The 15,743-nt window shown below is 47.1% G+C and overlaps 1 protein-coding gene and 1 long non-coding RNA gene across 2 annotated transcripts in view; both read right to left on the reverse strand.

The window, feature by feature from the left end:
- VIM (vimentin) lies at nucleotides 1-8,052 on the reverse strand. Its single transcript, XM_072825665.1, has 9 exons — nucleotides 7,352-8,052; nucleotides 6,646-6,706; nucleotides 3,785-3,880; nucleotides 3,537-3,698; nucleotides 2,890-3,015; nucleotides 2,319-2,539; nucleotides 1,693-1,736; nucleotides 1,205-1,290; nucleotides 1-365 (listed from the first exon to the last, which is right to left on the reverse strand). Exons 1-9 carry the CDS (start codon nucleotides 7,912-7,914, stop codon nucleotides 324-326), a joined length of 1,401 nt encoding a protein of 466 aa, XP_072681766.1. The 5' UTR covers nucleotides 7,915-8,052; the 3' UTR covers nucleotides 1-323.
- Nucleotides 8,053-9,798: 1,746 nt separating this feature from the next.
- LOC140633317 (uncharacterized) overlaps nucleotides 9,799-15,743 on the reverse strand; it is a 115,303-nt gene continuing 109,358 nt past the window's right edge. Inside the window, exon 4 of the long non-coding RNA XR_012030939.1 lies at nucleotides 9,799-14,822. This is a non-coding gene — a long non-coding RNA (uncharacterized lncRNA). The remainder of the gene's footprint in view (nucleotides 14,823-15,743) is intronic.

The following is a 15,743-nucleotide window of genomic DNA, read 5'->3' on the forward strand; positions in this document are numbered from 1 at the left end:
GAGTTTTCCAAAGATTTATTGAAGCAGAAACAAGTTGGTCAGATACTTGTTGGAAAAAAGCAGTTTTAATGGTATTCAAAAATACTTTTTAAAAAGTATTCTAGCACAAGTTTTCTTCGTAAACTAGATTATGTTGTAAACTTTCTCCTAAATCTTTTAAGAGTGTTGGTTCTTAAGAACTAGAGGTTACTCCTAATTCCAAATCTATCTTGCGCTCCTGAAAAACTGCAGAAAGGCACTTGAAAGCTGTTTCTTTAAGATACGAATTTCTTTTTTTTTTTATTCTTGCTGGTAGTAATTGCTGCACCGAATCTGGGCAAGCTTCACTCAAGGTCATCATGATGCTGAGAAGTTTCGTTGATAACCTGGTTAAAAAAAAATTCGAATCAAGTATCATACCTGTGGAAGATCAGATTACCCCATAAAGCATGACAAAGGAAAATCCTACTAAGTAGGTATAATTTATTGTGAAAATAGGTACATGAAGCTGTTTGTGCACAGCAAAGGTCACAGCTAGAAGAGACAGATACATGTGTAAACTGCTCTTCTACATGCAAAATAAATATCCAATGGAATGTCAGGACTTAAAAAAGGAAAATTTAAAATTGTTTATGAAGGATGCTGTAATAATCCTATGCAACAAAGTTTAAAAGCCATGAAAATATACTAAAATATATAGCTGAGTACATTTTAAGTGTATGTGCAAGGCAAGATTCCATGAAAATTACAATTCATTTTGGCTATTTCTTTCCTGGCATAGAGAGGTAATGAGAAACTAATTGATCGTACTGCATATCCCTGCACTATGTCCAAGAGCCTAGGAGTATTTAGGTGGCAGCCAGTGGGACAGGCTGTATGTCCAAGATCAAACCATTCCTGATACCGAGGTAGTCTAATGAAGTTCGCTCATGGAGCGAGTCTAGGAAGTAACTTAAAGAAGCTATACTCCCATCTTAAATTAAGGAGCATAGAAAAAAATCACTTATTGTGGACTGCAGATAGATCACTATCTCACCTTCATATGTAGGAGCCAAATAGTTGGCTGTGTGTTGTGCCAGAAGAGGCCTGTTCTCTTTTTAGGGGTCACGAGTGAAACTACTACCTCCTGAATCAGCCAGGTGTTATCTGAGATAGTGACTTAGGGATTCCCAAGGATATCCACGTCCGCCTGAGATTACACTGGTTTTGACGGAAAGATACCCACCTGTCCATCCCTAGTTTCAACCGTCTTAATCAGAAGCGTTCTTTTTGAGTGAGTGTCAACCAGAGGGAGTGAATCCAGGTTGGTTTCTGAATAAAGAAATTAGTAAAAGTGAAATTTAAAAAAAGACAAGTGACTATTTTGCCCAAGAAATTAGGAACACCAATCGTGATGTTCATGATTATCCAAAGTGCTCCTCCCAACACAATTCTCAAGACTTAAGACCTATTTGAAAGCCCAATGTCTGATAACATGGTAACCTTAGGGTGGACTATTCCAGCATCCACTCCAAAGGAAGAAGTCAAATGGAATTGAAATTTAACTGGCAGCATAGATTGTAAGACAGTACTTGGTTCTAAAAATTACGGGTATGTTATAGGAGTGTATCTTGTGTGGCATTTTCAAGCAGCATTTAACAAATTAGTGTTTTATCATAAATAGAGTAGTTACAAGCTGCTGAAATCTTCCCCCCAGGGAGATGAAATGCTTACCCCTCAGGTTCAGGGAAGAAAAGTTTGGAAGAGGCAGAGCAATCCTATAAAGAGATAAAGAAAACTGGTAAAAATTTTTGGAAAACAACTCAAACAAGAATGTTTATTCTTGTCATTCATTAAGTGAGGGATTTGCTTAGGACAGGTATTTACCTGTGACAGGTCTCATGAACACATTTAAAATCTTTTTTTAAAAAAGATTTTATTTATTTATTCATGAGAGACAGAGAGAGAGGCAGAGACACAGGCAGAGGGAGAAGCAGGCTCCATGATCCCAGGACTCCAGGATCACACCCTGGGCTGAAGGCGGCGCTAAACCGCGGAGCCACCGGGACTGCCCTAAAATCTTTTACTTTGAGCGTTTTCTCCAAGCACTGCAGAGTGGGAAAAGTGCTGGTGCTCACAGAGTTGTGAGTTCAAATCCCAGCTCTACCACTGATTAACACGGACGAGGGCAAGTTACTAAATCTCCCAACCTAAGATTCCATATTTATAAAAAATGGTACGTAACTACCTTGAAGAAATGTTCTGGGGACGGAAAGAATGTATGTAGAGGGAGTGGCATAATTCCTAACAAATGGCACCGACGGATTCCTGTGCCTAAGCCCTTCGGTCACTGCTCTCACCTGCTCTCCTCGCCTTCCAGCAGCTTCCTGTAGGTGGCAATCTCAATGTCGAGAGCCATCTTAACATTCAGCAGGTCCTGGTACTCCCGAAGGTGACGAGCCATTTCTTCCTTCATGTTCTGAATCTCATCCTGCAGGCGGCCAATAGTGTCTTGGTAGTTAGCAGCTTCGACGGCAAAGTTCTCTTCCATTTCACGCATCTGGCGTTCCAGAGACTCATTCTGCAGGAATGAGAAAGGCTCCCGATGTTACTTCCCAGAAAAACCCCAGCTCCTCCCTGAACCATTTATGGACCTTTCGCAATATGTTCCCTTAGTGCCAAAAATTGGTGAGCACGCCAATTTCAAGCGAAGAAAACAAGTATCAAGTGTTAGATGCAACAGTGTATGTGTTCCCTAAAACCTTCACATCTCAAAGTGCCTTTTGCATCTGTCTGCACAACTCATTTCCTTTGGATCGAAACACACACTTTTCTTCATTTGAAGTTTTATTCAGAGAGCACCAATCACTTGATCAATGTGAGTGACACAAGCTGGTTACATCCCCTCTTTTCTTGGGGTCTGATACTCACAGTCCCTTTGAGTGCATCCACTTCGCAGGTGAGGGACTGCACCTGTCTCCGGTACTCATTTGACTCCTGCTTCGCCTGGCGCAGGGCATCATTGTTCCGGTTAGCAGCCTCAGAGAGGTCGGCAAACTGTCAGAAAGGAATTAAAAAAATTGTAGACCACCCAATGGACTTGGTCACAGATTTTCTTTGATTCAACCTTCCCTGGAAAAACGGGAAAGCTTAAAGCTTAAAGATGGTAAGCAAACACGGCACATAACCCAAACCAAATTCTGTATTTTCAGTTCAAGTCTCCACATCCTTCAGAATATCTCTACATTTCTGTTCTGAAAAAGCAAAGGAAGAGTGGTGGAATGCTGACGTTGCTATTTTCTAGTAGAGATTTGATGTATTACTGGCATTCAAGAAGGGTGGAGGTCACAGGTGCGGTATTGGGATTTACACTGAAGTACGGTTAAATGGGGGTGGTGGAAAGAAGGTGTGAGTGATAGGAAGGCTGCAGCAACAAATAAGACTTGAACAAGAAGTTCAAGAAGTTCAAACCAACTTTCTGATAGAAGCTAGAGGGGATGTAGGGATCAAGGCAGATGCAAGTGTTTGCAGAACAAAATGCTCTTCTTCTGTTCAGGTTACACTGATTGGTGTCATACCTTGGACTTGTACCATTCCTCGGCCTCCTGAAGGTTCTTGGCAGCCACGCTTTCATATTGCTGGCGTACATCACGCAGGGCAGCCGTGAGGTCAGGCTTGGAAACATCCATATCGATTTGGACATGCTGGTCCTGAATCTGGGCCTGCAGCTCCTGGATTTCCTGAAGAAGGAACAAACAGAAGGTCAGCCATGCCAAGTATGGAGCAACTTCCCCTGCATTCATCCACTAGAAGTGGCTCTACTTGCCTCATCATGTAGTTTCTTCAAAAAGGCAATCTCTTCTTGCAAGGATTCCACTTTCCGCTCAAGGTCAAGACGTGCCAAAGAAGCATTGTCAACATCCTAGTTTGAGAAAAGACAGGGTTTATTGGAGGATATGCTAAAGCCGATGGCTTATCTCATTTATTCACTTTAAATGAACCATATGAGCTCAGTCTCTTTACCATGAAAAGTAAAGTTGTTGACAAATTTTATGACCTTTATGTGTCTATAAATCACCCGCAACTGTAATATAGATCTCTTAATAAATTTGAATTGTGACCCACTGTATTCAGATGGTTAATAAGCAATCTGAAAATAAATAAATGTTAAACTGCACATGGCAAACTGCACTTAATCAATCATTACTGAATCTACATTATACTAGTGAAGCTTTTCATTATTTTTAAAATTTCAATTCCAGTATATCGAACATACAGCACTAGATTTCAGGTGTACGATACAGCGATAGAACAATACTGTCCAATACTCCATGTACGTCACATTAAGTGCACTCTTAATTCCCATCTCCTATTTCACCCCTCCCCTCCGACTTCCTCTGGTGACCATCAGTTTTTGTTCTCTATAGCTAAGAATTTGTTCTGATTTGTCTTTTTTCTTTGAGCATTTGTTTTGTTTCTTTCTTAAATTCCACACGAGTGAAATCATATGGTATTTGTCTTTCCCTGACTGATTTTATTATTCCTTAAAACCTAGAAAAATCAGTGTCACCACATTTTTAAGGTTTCTTTTTTTATATAATGTCACGAAATAATGTGATGATAAGATGGGAGTTGATCAGATTTCACTTCCCGGACACCTGAGTGTGTGCAGAACAGAAATTTGTGTTTCAAAAGCTTCAGTGTATACCTGAGCTCTTTTTACCTCTATTCAAATGTTTTTTTTTCCCCTTAATTAGGCTCCATGCTGGGTGGAGTTCGAGATGGGGCCTGCATTCAGGACGCTGAACTCAAGACCTGAGCTGAGATCAAGAGCTTAACCGACTGAGCCACCCAGACGCCCCTATATTCCAACCTCCTGAAATATATCCTTAGAATGCAAAGCAGGTATGTAGTCATCTAGCATTCATGTTACAAGGCTAGATTTATACTCCAGTTCAAAATGTACACTGGCAAAGATGCAGTTCTTTCCTTCTGAAGGAAAAGAAATATAATTCTGCCCTCTATTTTCTTTGCTTCCTTTGGTAGAATTTTCTCTTTAAACTCCCATCTCATCTTGCAAGGGTGTGTCCATCCTCTTCACTTAGCACTTTGCAAAGTCAGTTACTTGTTTCAGAATGACTGGTCAAAATGCATATAATGAAACTATATGCATAATTCTTGCTGCTATGGCTCTCCTGTGTTTCCACCCATTGCAAACTCTTATGTCTCAAAGATTTTATTTCCCCTACAGGAAAGGTTATAAGATTTTTTTTATGTCTTATCTTGTATGCAATTGTATGTGATGATAATATAAAAAAAAATCAGGCTTGGGAAAGATTCCTTTTTGCTTGGTAAGCCCTAAAAAAGATGCAAAAGATCATTTACTATAACCTCTACAGAAGGTTCAGTGTGCCATGCTACTTTGTGGATGAGAATATAACGGATTTTCCCTAATCCCCAAAGAGCAGAGCTTTCATTCTAGTAGTTTTATAGTAGCTCACTACTCTGCAGAGAACAACACAGATATGATTATAAATGCTCAGTTACTAGAATGGACCACACGCTGCAGTGTTTAACTTAATTCAGTAAATGTATTTCGGCTTCACAATGTTATTCTAGACTATTCATCTGGGAGCTTATATATCCCTCCCAGTAAGTGTTCAGGAGCATAAAACTGTGCTGGTAAGCTCTTCCTGCTTTTGAATTCCAATTTCAAACTAAAAGTCTTCTAAGTCGGTCTAACTTTGAGACAAATAGTCCTTTACTTAAAAATCCACTCTTCTGCCTTCCAAATAAGGAAAGGCCTTTCAAAATGTGAGCTAGGACTGTCGCTTTAAGAACTTTTCACGTCGCATACTTCACAAGTCTGGGCCAGATATTAGATAACGGATGTTAGCAAATACTTGTGTCCAATTAGAACTGCGCTTACATCATTACATATTCAATCAGAATGTAGCCTGTTGCAAAGCTCCTCTGGGGACACAAAGACTCCTATTATTTCTGTCCCGGGCCACCACACTTGCCAGAATGTCTGTATCTACATTCCATAGTGAAGCCCGTAGAAACCATTAATACCTTTCAGCCCAGGGGACAGATGGCTCCTTTTCACCCTTATGAGATCACAAAATAGCTGTGCCTAGTGACACTTCCATAGAACTTTAATGCCACAATGGAACTTGCGGAGAAGGGGAGGAAACTTGCTGGCTTAAGTCCAGTTAAAGGTAAGTTTCCTCCACTACGTTTACGTTTCCAACTCCAGGGCGGAACTGTGCTTTTGTAAACATTTCCAACTCCAGGGCGGAACTGTGCTTTTGGTGGCCTTGTAAAAAGTCAGCCGCCTTAACCCGAGCAAACCTTAACCTACATCAGACTGTAACTGTTCAGAAAGAGAATGCGTGTTGCAAAAACAAAACGGAAAAAAAAAAAAGACCTATTTCTCTGGAAAAAGCATCTCGAAACGGAGTAAAAAGTTAAAAGATTTTCTTTGTGTCCTAAGAGAAGGGGCTTCGCTCATTCAAGGGTGTTTATTCGCAGAAGCTGCACCTGCGCCCGCTCTGCCGCTAGGGGGCTTTGCGCGCGGACGTGAAGTTTGGCAGAACCTAGACGTGGGTCAAGTAACTTCGGGAACTGCCCCGCGCCGCTCGGGTGCGGTCCGGGGGCTGCCAAGCGGGAAGGGAATCTACAAACCTGTCGGAAAGACTGCAGGGTGCTCTCGGCTTCCTCTCTCTGAAGCATCTCCTCTTGCAACCTGCAACAGCCGCACAGTCACCAAAGGGGAACCAAGAAACTGCCAGGGGCGGGGTGGCCCCACCCAACCACCGCGTCGCGGAGACCGGAGCCCCGCGCGGCCAGCCTCCCCGGCGCCCGCCGACTGCGGCTTCCGCAACCACTGCCCTCCGCGGCTTCTGGCCGGACCTCGCGGCCGCGTGCAAGAGCAAGGACGCGGTCACGCTAACCTGCAGGGCCGCCGCCGCGGGGAACCTCTGCAATCCCTTTGTCTCGCACCCGCCGCTTCCCTCCTCTCCTCCCCCCTCCCTCCAGAAGAGGCCAGGAAACTTTCTAAAACTTTGGGGGTAAATCGCGCTCATCGCTTTTACGGGCCTTCGGCTCCAGACAGCGCGGTAGCTTGAAGCAATCTGTAACCCGAAGCGGGGTGTCCTTGGGCAATGGGGAGGGGGGGTAGAGGGGAAATGCTAACCGCGAGGTCTGCGTGCAGGGCGGGGCGGGCGCGCCACAGCCCCATCACCCGCGCTCCCCCAGGCAGCCACCGCCCCAGCCACATCCCCAAGGGCGTGGCAGCTTCTCGCTGGCGGGGGGGGGGGGGGACCCGGTCCCCAATCCCAACCTCCCGCAGCCCCCACCCTCCCCCCCACGCCCGGGGGCGCCGCCTTACTTCTCCCGCAGCCGCATGATGTCCTCGGCCAGGTTGTCGCGCTCCACCTCGACGCGGGCCTTGTCGTTGGTGAGCTGGTCCACCTGCCGGCGCAGCTCCCGCATCTCCTCCTCGTAGAGGTCCCCCAGGCGCGACTTGCCCTGGCCCTTGAGCTGCTCGAGCTCGGCCAGCAGGATCTTGTTCTGCTGCTCCAGGAAGCGCACCTTGTCGATGTAGTTGGCGAAGCGGTCGTTCAGCTCCTGCAGCTCCACCTTCTCGTTGGTGCGCGTGTTCTTGAACTCGGTGTTGATGGCGTCGGCCAGCGAGAAGTCCACCGAGTCCTGCAGCAGACGCACGCCGGGCACACTGCTCCGCAGGCGCACCGCGGAGGAGCGCGTGGCGTACGCGCCGCCCGGGGACGAGGCGTAGAGGCTGCGGCTGGTGCTGGGGCGCAGCGCGCTGCCCAGGCTGTAGGTGCGGGTGGACGTGGTCACGTAGCTCCGCGTGGAGCTCGGCCGGCTCCCGGTGCCCGGGCCGCCGAACATCCTGCGGTAGGAGGACGAGGACACAGACCTGGTGGACATGGTGCGGAGGGCGGCGGTGGGCTGCGCGGCTGCGGCGGCACGGACCGGCTCGGGGAGGACCGGCGGGCGAGGGCGCGGTGGCTGCGGGCGGCGGGCGCGCTGCTGCGGCTCTGGCGCGGGGACCCGGAGCGAGAGTGGCAGAGGACTGGACCCCGCCGAGGGCGCAGTTTTTATAACCCGTTAGGAACCAGGGCCCCCTCCCACTGCCATCCCAGCCGCAGGCCGCGCCAGCCAATGGGGACCCGACGAGGCGCGGGAAGGGGGGCGGGGGCCGGGGCGGGGGCGCCCTCGAGCCTCCCTCCGCGTCCCTCTGCGGCGCGGCCCGGGCCCCGTCCCGTTACTTCTGGGTTGCGCCGGGACTTTCGGGGGCGTTCCTGGGGAGGGCCCGCGCCCTGCTTCGCCCTGGGTGCTGCGGAGGGCGAGGTCGCGCCGTGGTGGGGGCGGTGGGGGGCCCTCCTCGGGATGGCCGGGGGGCGTGGGGGTCTCGGGCACCGCCGGAGCGTCCTGGGAGTAGGCGGCGGGTGGGAGGGGCGCCCGGCTGCAGGGCTGCGGTCGGCGAGGGGAGGGGCGGGGCGGGGTGCGGGGCCCGCGGGCCAGAAGCAGGAAGAGGGGGGAGCGAGGGATCCCGAGGATCGGAAGGCGCCGAGAAAGGAACAAAGAGCGCCTGAGATTGGAGCGCGAGGTGGGGCGCGCCGGGCTCAGGACGCCCCGCCGGGGCCCCGCGCGGCCTGGCGCAGCGCCGGCTCGGCCCGCAGGTCTTCGCAGCCTCCGTCTCGGGGGTTCCCGTCCGGGGACCTAACGGGCCGGGGCGGGCTGTGCAGGGCGCGAGCTCCGGGGAAAGCCCGGGGGAGAGGGGTGGGGTCACTGAGTCACGGGCGTGAGTCACCGAGCCCTGCTGCCCGCCGGCCGCGAGGGCTCCGAGCGGCTCAGGGACCGTTAGACGAGGGGCCTCGGTCTCCCCGGGCCGCGCGCGCACGGTGCGCTCCAAGTTTGCCCTAACTTCGAGCTCGAGCCGGGCCCAGCCCTCGCTGTGCGGTTCGCCTGCGGGGATGCTAGAGCGCCCCTAGGTTCTTTGCAAAGAACTTTCCAAAGCCCGGCTGTGCTCCAAACGTGCAGACTTCCCACCAGCAGGACGCTCCTGCAGACCCCCGGCGGCCCAGACGGGGGTCCCGGGCAGCACGAACGCGCTGGGGGGCGAGGGGGGGGGGCAGGGTTTTCTTGCAATGTTCCCTCCCTCTCCTCTGGGTTCCTCCCAGTGCCTCCCCCCCCCCCCCCCCATGAAACCACACCCGACTTTTAACACGATCTGAGAGTTCTGGGTGAAAGAGGAAATCAGCGACCATAATTTCAAAATCAAATCGAGCGATCACTGGTTTTTCTGCTACAGTGGAAGTCATTAAAGGTATATAATCCGCCCCAATTAGAGAATTCGTTAGATGTTGCTTTAAAAGGTCCCACTTGATGATGAATGAAAAGCAACCATAGACCTCAAAGGACAGAATGTTTGGGGGAAACAGATTTATGGGTTCGTTTTGGTTCAGGGAGGCACATTGCAGGATTCTGGGGACTTGTCTGGGAAATGTCACAGGTCCTTTTGGCCTGTTCTCCAGAAGAATTAGTGCAATTGGTCTTCCAGTGAGAGAGATAAAACTGTCCACAGAACAAACAGCAAAAAACCCGTCTGGTCTCGGGCACCAGGGAGTGTTCAGATTCCACCACCAGAACCCTTCTAGGTAAATCACTCAACTCAACTCAAGGGCTGTTGTTGCATTATTAGTAAAGGCAGACGAGAGTGCTTACCCCAAAGGGAGATGAAGGGAGGAAAGGCAAGCCAGCCTTATTGTGATGAAGTAGCAATTTAAAAATTATGATGTTGTGCTTTTTTGTTTTTGTTTTTTTTTTGTTTTTTTTTTAGGAAGACTTATTGAGTACTGGATGGATTAACTCCAAAACCTCGGTAAAAATAGTTAAAATAGTTAAGAGAAAAAGAGGTAACAGCCTTCCCTCTGTTTTTTTTTTTTTTTTTTCTCAGAGTGGTGGGGTGTGTGGGGGAGGTACTGGAGGTTACCTGGCATTTAAGAAAAATAGTTTAGAACCAAATTGAGGGTTTATCCTAGCTTCTTTGTACAGGCCTCCTCTAGGCAATATTTTGTTTACCCCATTTCAGATAGCTCTGGCAAATGGCGCTGCCAAAGTCAAAGACCTTTGCTGCACAGCTCCCCTGCTGTGGCTTTCCTTCATTCTCTCCCATGCTGGGGGACTGTGGGGCACTCCCGGGGGGCATTCCTGGGGCTCTGTGCCCTGGCACACTAGCTCATGCTCCACGTTGCCATCTTGCTCCCTGAGAGCTCTTTATTCAAGCCACTGCTCAGCAAATGTCACCATTGTGAGTGTGCCTGGAATTCGTAGGATGAGAAGAAAGCCATCTCCCATGGAGGGCGGGGGAAGAGAGGATGAACCCCACTCCCACCTAAAGTGCTGATCCCAGGCAATGAGGGGGTGCTGTCGGGGGATGCTTGCTGACTGACTCACCATGGAAAATGAGGGCAAGGCTCTGGTGCGGTGTGGCAATGTGCCCTATTGGTGACCACAGCAAATTCCTCACGGCTCTGGTGACTTCCTCTGGCTTTCCTGATCATCTCAGGGGTATCCCTTCTCCTTTCTAACCAGTTGGCAGTCTGTATTGTCAGGCGGGACTGTGATATGTTCACCTGCTGCCTTAGCTCAGGTGCTATGACAAGATACCATGGACTGTGTGGGTTAACCAACAGACGTTCATCTCTCTCAGTTCTAGAGGCAGGAAGTCCAAGATCAAGGTGCCAGATTCAGTGTCTGATAAGGACCTGTGTTTCTCGTGTGCAGACAGCCACCTTCTTGCTGTATCCTCAGATGGGGGAGGCAGAGCAAACTGTGGTGTCTTCCTTTTCTTGGAAGTACACTAATCCCATAATGGGGGATCCACGGTCAATACCTCATCTAAAGCTAGTTACCACCCAAAGGCTCTGCCTCCATTTATGGAAGCATTGGAGATTAGGGTTCCAATATATGAATTTGGAGCTGGGGTGGGATGGGGCACAAACTTTCCATTCATAGCACTTGCCATATAGTGCACGCGCATGCACACACACACACACACACACACAGATTCAGTAGCCAGTGTGTCCTTCCTATTAGAAATTGCCCTAGCTAGGAGTGGACTGTACAGCGTAGAGAACTGGGGGTTACAAAAACACCTTTAACTCCTTCGTGTAGAATGCAAGAGACTTTGGGCAGAATGAACTTCATTTCATTCAGAGATACATGTGCCTAGCACAGCGCCCCAGCCAACGGGCGGTAGTCATCCGTGTGGGAAATCACTGTGCCTGAACTGACACCTCTGAGTGGCATCACTAATCCTGCTCTGTCTCTGCCTCACGTTCTTAGTTACCTTTTAGAAGTAAACAGTGTGTAGACATGAGCTTTCTTGGTTTTCATATTTCCTTTTTTGAGTGCTATGAAAATCTATCTCAGAGGAATTTTTAAATGCTGGATTATGAAGCCCCTTCAAACACCGCATGGTGCAGATTGTGTATGAGTAAGGCCACAGCGGTACAACTTGTAGGCCAGGCATAAACATTACCAAATCTAAAGTCCTAACAGTGATTTTGGAATTTGCAAGCTGTGGTGATGTCAGTTGAATGGGGTGATTTGAGCTGACGGACCAGCCAGCCATGTGCAGAGGAGCTTAGTGGCCTGTGGGGGCTTTAGGAATGCTGGCTGGCAGGAGGCCACAGCAAGAGGACAGCTTCTAGCAGGATCGCCTGGGTGGAATGTGAGAAATGAGAAGGTGGATAAAGTGAGATGTGAGAAACATGGCAATACCTAGAAGACATGGGAATAAAGAGAATAATAATCTCTCGTATCGTAAGTGCTTTAATGCTTGTGCCTACTGGGTGACAGGAAGTTTGCATGCGTTTTTTAAAAAACATTTTATTTATTTATTCATGAGAGACATACAGAGAGGCAGAGACATAGGCAGAGGGAGAAGCAGGCTCCTGCGGGGAGCCCGATGCTGGACTCGATCCCAGGACCCCCAGATCATGACCTGCGCCGAAGGCAGATGCTCACCCACTGTGCCACCCAAGTGCCCCGGTTTGCATGCATTTTACTTAGTGCTCTCATAGCATCTTGCAAGGCGCATTTAATTGTCCATTTTACAGCTAAGGGGTCTGATATGGGCTAACAATTTGCTCATAGTCTTATGACTAGGGCGGGGGGAGGAAAGGGGCAAGATTTTCAGTTGAGGATTTTCTGACTCTGAATGCACTTTTCTTTCGCCTTCCTTGATGACGAAATTTTGCTTACTATCAACCAATTCAATTCACAAATGTTATTTAGGGCCCTACTGTGTTCCAGGAACTGAAGAGACTGGTTCATTATCGGTTGATGCTGTGAAGGAGCAGACTCTGAATGGACTTGATCATGTTTTATGTTATTCAGAGGATGTAACAGTGATTCATAGTAGATACAAAGGGGGTTTATTTTTTATTTTTTTAAGATTTTATTTATTTACTTGAGAGAGAGAGAGAGAGAGCACACAAGCAGGGGGAGGGGCAGAAGGAAAGAGAGAAGCAGGGTCCCCGCTCTGCAGGGAGCCTGATGCGGGGCTTGGTCCCAGGACCCCAGGATCATGACCTGAGACGAAGGCAGATGCTTAACCAACAGAGCCACTCAGGGATCCCGGGGTTTGGTTTTCACTTCCTCCCTAAATCCTTACTTTGGGAGTTAAACATTTTTACCTAGATTTCTTTCCTCTCTTCAAAGGTATCATCTCCAAAATTGGACGTAGCTCATCTCCTCCTCTAAAAGCTGCCAACCTCAGTGACTTCCCCTCCTAACTTCCCTGTCTGTTCAGAGCAACCAGCGCACTACTATGATTATAAACCTTCATCATCGTGGCCACTTCTTACTCTTAGGTCACTTAGATCCAAGGGCCATCCTGGCCCATCGTTTCCTGTTTCCACTCCTCGATTTTGTTGCCACTCACCCAAGCCATTTTGTGCCTCAGCCCTGCTGTAGTGGAGTTGATGTCCTTCCCCCAGGCTCTCCTCGCCTCCACCAACATGTCTGTCTTTGAGCTACAACCTCTTCTTCTTAATAACTCCATTCTTAAGACTCCCTGAAGATCCAAAGTGAATCATTCATTCTTTCATTAGGATGTAACTTCCATAAAGACAAAAAAGAATGTAAGCTCCATGAGTGCAGGGATTTTTTTTTCCTCTTTTGTTCACTATCCTATATTCAGGTGCCTAGAAAAACCTGGCACATTTGTTGAATGTGTGGATCGATGCATGAGTAATTCATAGAAGAAGGAAGGAAGGGAAGAAGGGAGGGAGGAGGCTAATATTTCTAGTGCTAATATGTTCAAGCTTTGTGCCAGTCACTTTACATAGGACTGCATTTAATCTCTATAGGGCATTATGATCCACAAATTTCATTCACTGGCTCAAAATACATGTATTGACTCTTTACCATATGCCAGGAACTCCTGTAGACACTGGAGGGAGTGAACTCTTGGACTCCTGTAGACACTGGAGGGAGTGAACTCTTGGAATGTAGACCTGAGATGTGTGTGTATATACATTATACAGAGAGACAATACTCAGGTAAAGGAACAAAAGAAGGAATTAAATTTGTAATAAAGATGGTGAAGGAAACAAGTTTCACTGCCAAAGAGGTTGATGCTCATGGTACTCAACAATGGCCTTTGAAAACCAGGCCACATATGCACATCCATCCTTCCCACTGCTCCTCACCAGATAGCAATTTCAGGGAGATCCTAAGCTTTTCTCTGTTCCAGGAATACACCCCATTTCCCTTTTCTCATAGTCCATTCAACAGATAGGTGTCCTCCTTTCCTGTAGTGCCTGCAATGCTTGTTAACTCAGGTAAGGAAGAAAATGTTCCCACCTCTGGGGAGCTCCCAGCCTTGTAAAAAAGATCAGGAACCACAGAAAGAGCTGTACTACAGACCGGAATGTGGCGAGTGCTCTGACAGAGATATGAATGAAATACTAGTGGGTTTAGATGGAAAAATGATCATATCCTCTTGGGGGAGACTAGAAAATATATTTAGAAAAGGTGGTACTCGAGGAATGGGTACAGTTTTTATAGCTTGATAAAGAAAGAAGGTTCAAAACTGATGAAACAGTCTAAGCAAAAATTGCATGGACGGCAGGGTGTGCGGGGGTGGGGGCATTTAGGGAATAGCAGGAATCCCAGTATGGCTGGATTGTGGAGCAGTTGTAGGGAATCCAATGCTAATATGGGATCATGCGTTGGAGGATGAAATGCCAGAGAGAGGAGTTTATACTTACTGTGGTGGGCAGTGGGAATTCACTGCCACTTGTGACTGGGAGAAAGACATGCTTGTGGCTGTTCTTTAGGAAGACTGTTGTGGCATATTGTGGGGGATGGATTGAGGAACTGGATTTGAGGGCTGTTTGCCATAGATCAGGTGAATGGTAAACAGAGCCCGCCCTTGGGGGCTCCAGGGATGGCACAGGGGGATGATTGTTACAGGTCGTGAACTCAGGAGACAAGCAAGTCAAACAAACAGCTCAGAGCTTTCTGGATAGGAACTGAGAGTTTGGATGTGGTGTACAAGGAAGGAAATATTAAGGGAGGAAATTAATTTGAGGTGAAAGGGAATTCATTCAAATCCTCTTACCTGGAAGTATCTTCCCTTCTGTAGTCTACATAGAGTGAAACCTCATGAGGTAGGCGAGGTGTAAGTTGGATCATGCAGTTCTACCTTTTATGGCGCTTCCAGCCCATTCACAGGAATTAATATCAATTGCCTTATGTTGGTCTCATTTTCACAGTTGGTGTAAAATTGGGGACTTCTTCAGTATCTTCTAGAACAGTTTCTAAAGTTCAGAGAAAAAGCTTAAAGATGAATTCCTAGAACTCTCTTTGGAGCTTTTTTGGGGAAAATAAAGCGGATCATAGTTTCCCGGAGAGCTACTAATATTTATAATTTCATCGAAATCTAATGTACAGTGTACGACGACGAAGGAAAGAGAAGGTGATCAGTACGTAGGAGGGGAAAAAAAGATGTTAATTAACATATGGAGGAAAAACCTACTTCAGAAAAATTCAAGTTGATGTTAGACAGATGTGAAACTAGATTTTCAGTATTGGTTTACTGGATGCAAAACAGAAAATGAAACCAGCTCAGGTATAAAAACTAGACCTTATTTGAAAGTGACCTAAATGACACTCAGGGTTTAGTTATTGACCAAGTGAGATTGCCACAAGAAAACAAGCAGGTATTTACTTGTGCCCTATAATGCTTTTACTGATTTTCAGGATAGAGAAGATCATGCTACTGCCAGAAAATTTCTCCAAGGGTATTGACATCCTGGGAATTGACTCTGCCTATTTTGAGGAGATCCCCTAATTCCTGAGTGGTGCCAGTTCTTTCAGGAGATATTTCAGTAATGGATCTAATGAAAATAATGGCATAATAACACAGTTTTCTTTTAAAGAACTGAAGAAATTTATAAAAATTCTGATTTTTCTTTATGGCAACCTGTAAAGTTGGAATGGAAATACTTTGATTATTACATATAGCCATAATATTTTTCCTGTATATTTGGGACAAATAAAAGAGATCTCTCCCACTTATCTCAAAACTGATTTAAAAAAAACTGATTAATGAATTAACCAATCTTTCAAAAACTGTGGAGATGTTTTAGCTCTGGTATATCATGTTCATTTAGCCGGTGAGAATGATTTTTTTTCAGAACCTTGAATATTACGTTTATTTTTGGATATGTGTGATAAAC

This window comes from Canis lupus, chromosome 5 (genome assembly GCF_048164855.1).
Source record: "Canis lupus baileyi chromosome 5, mCanLup2.hap1, whole genome shotgun sequence".
Taxonomy (NCBI): domain Eukaryota; kingdom Metazoa; phylum Chordata; class Mammalia; order Carnivora; family Canidae; genus Canis; species Canis lupus.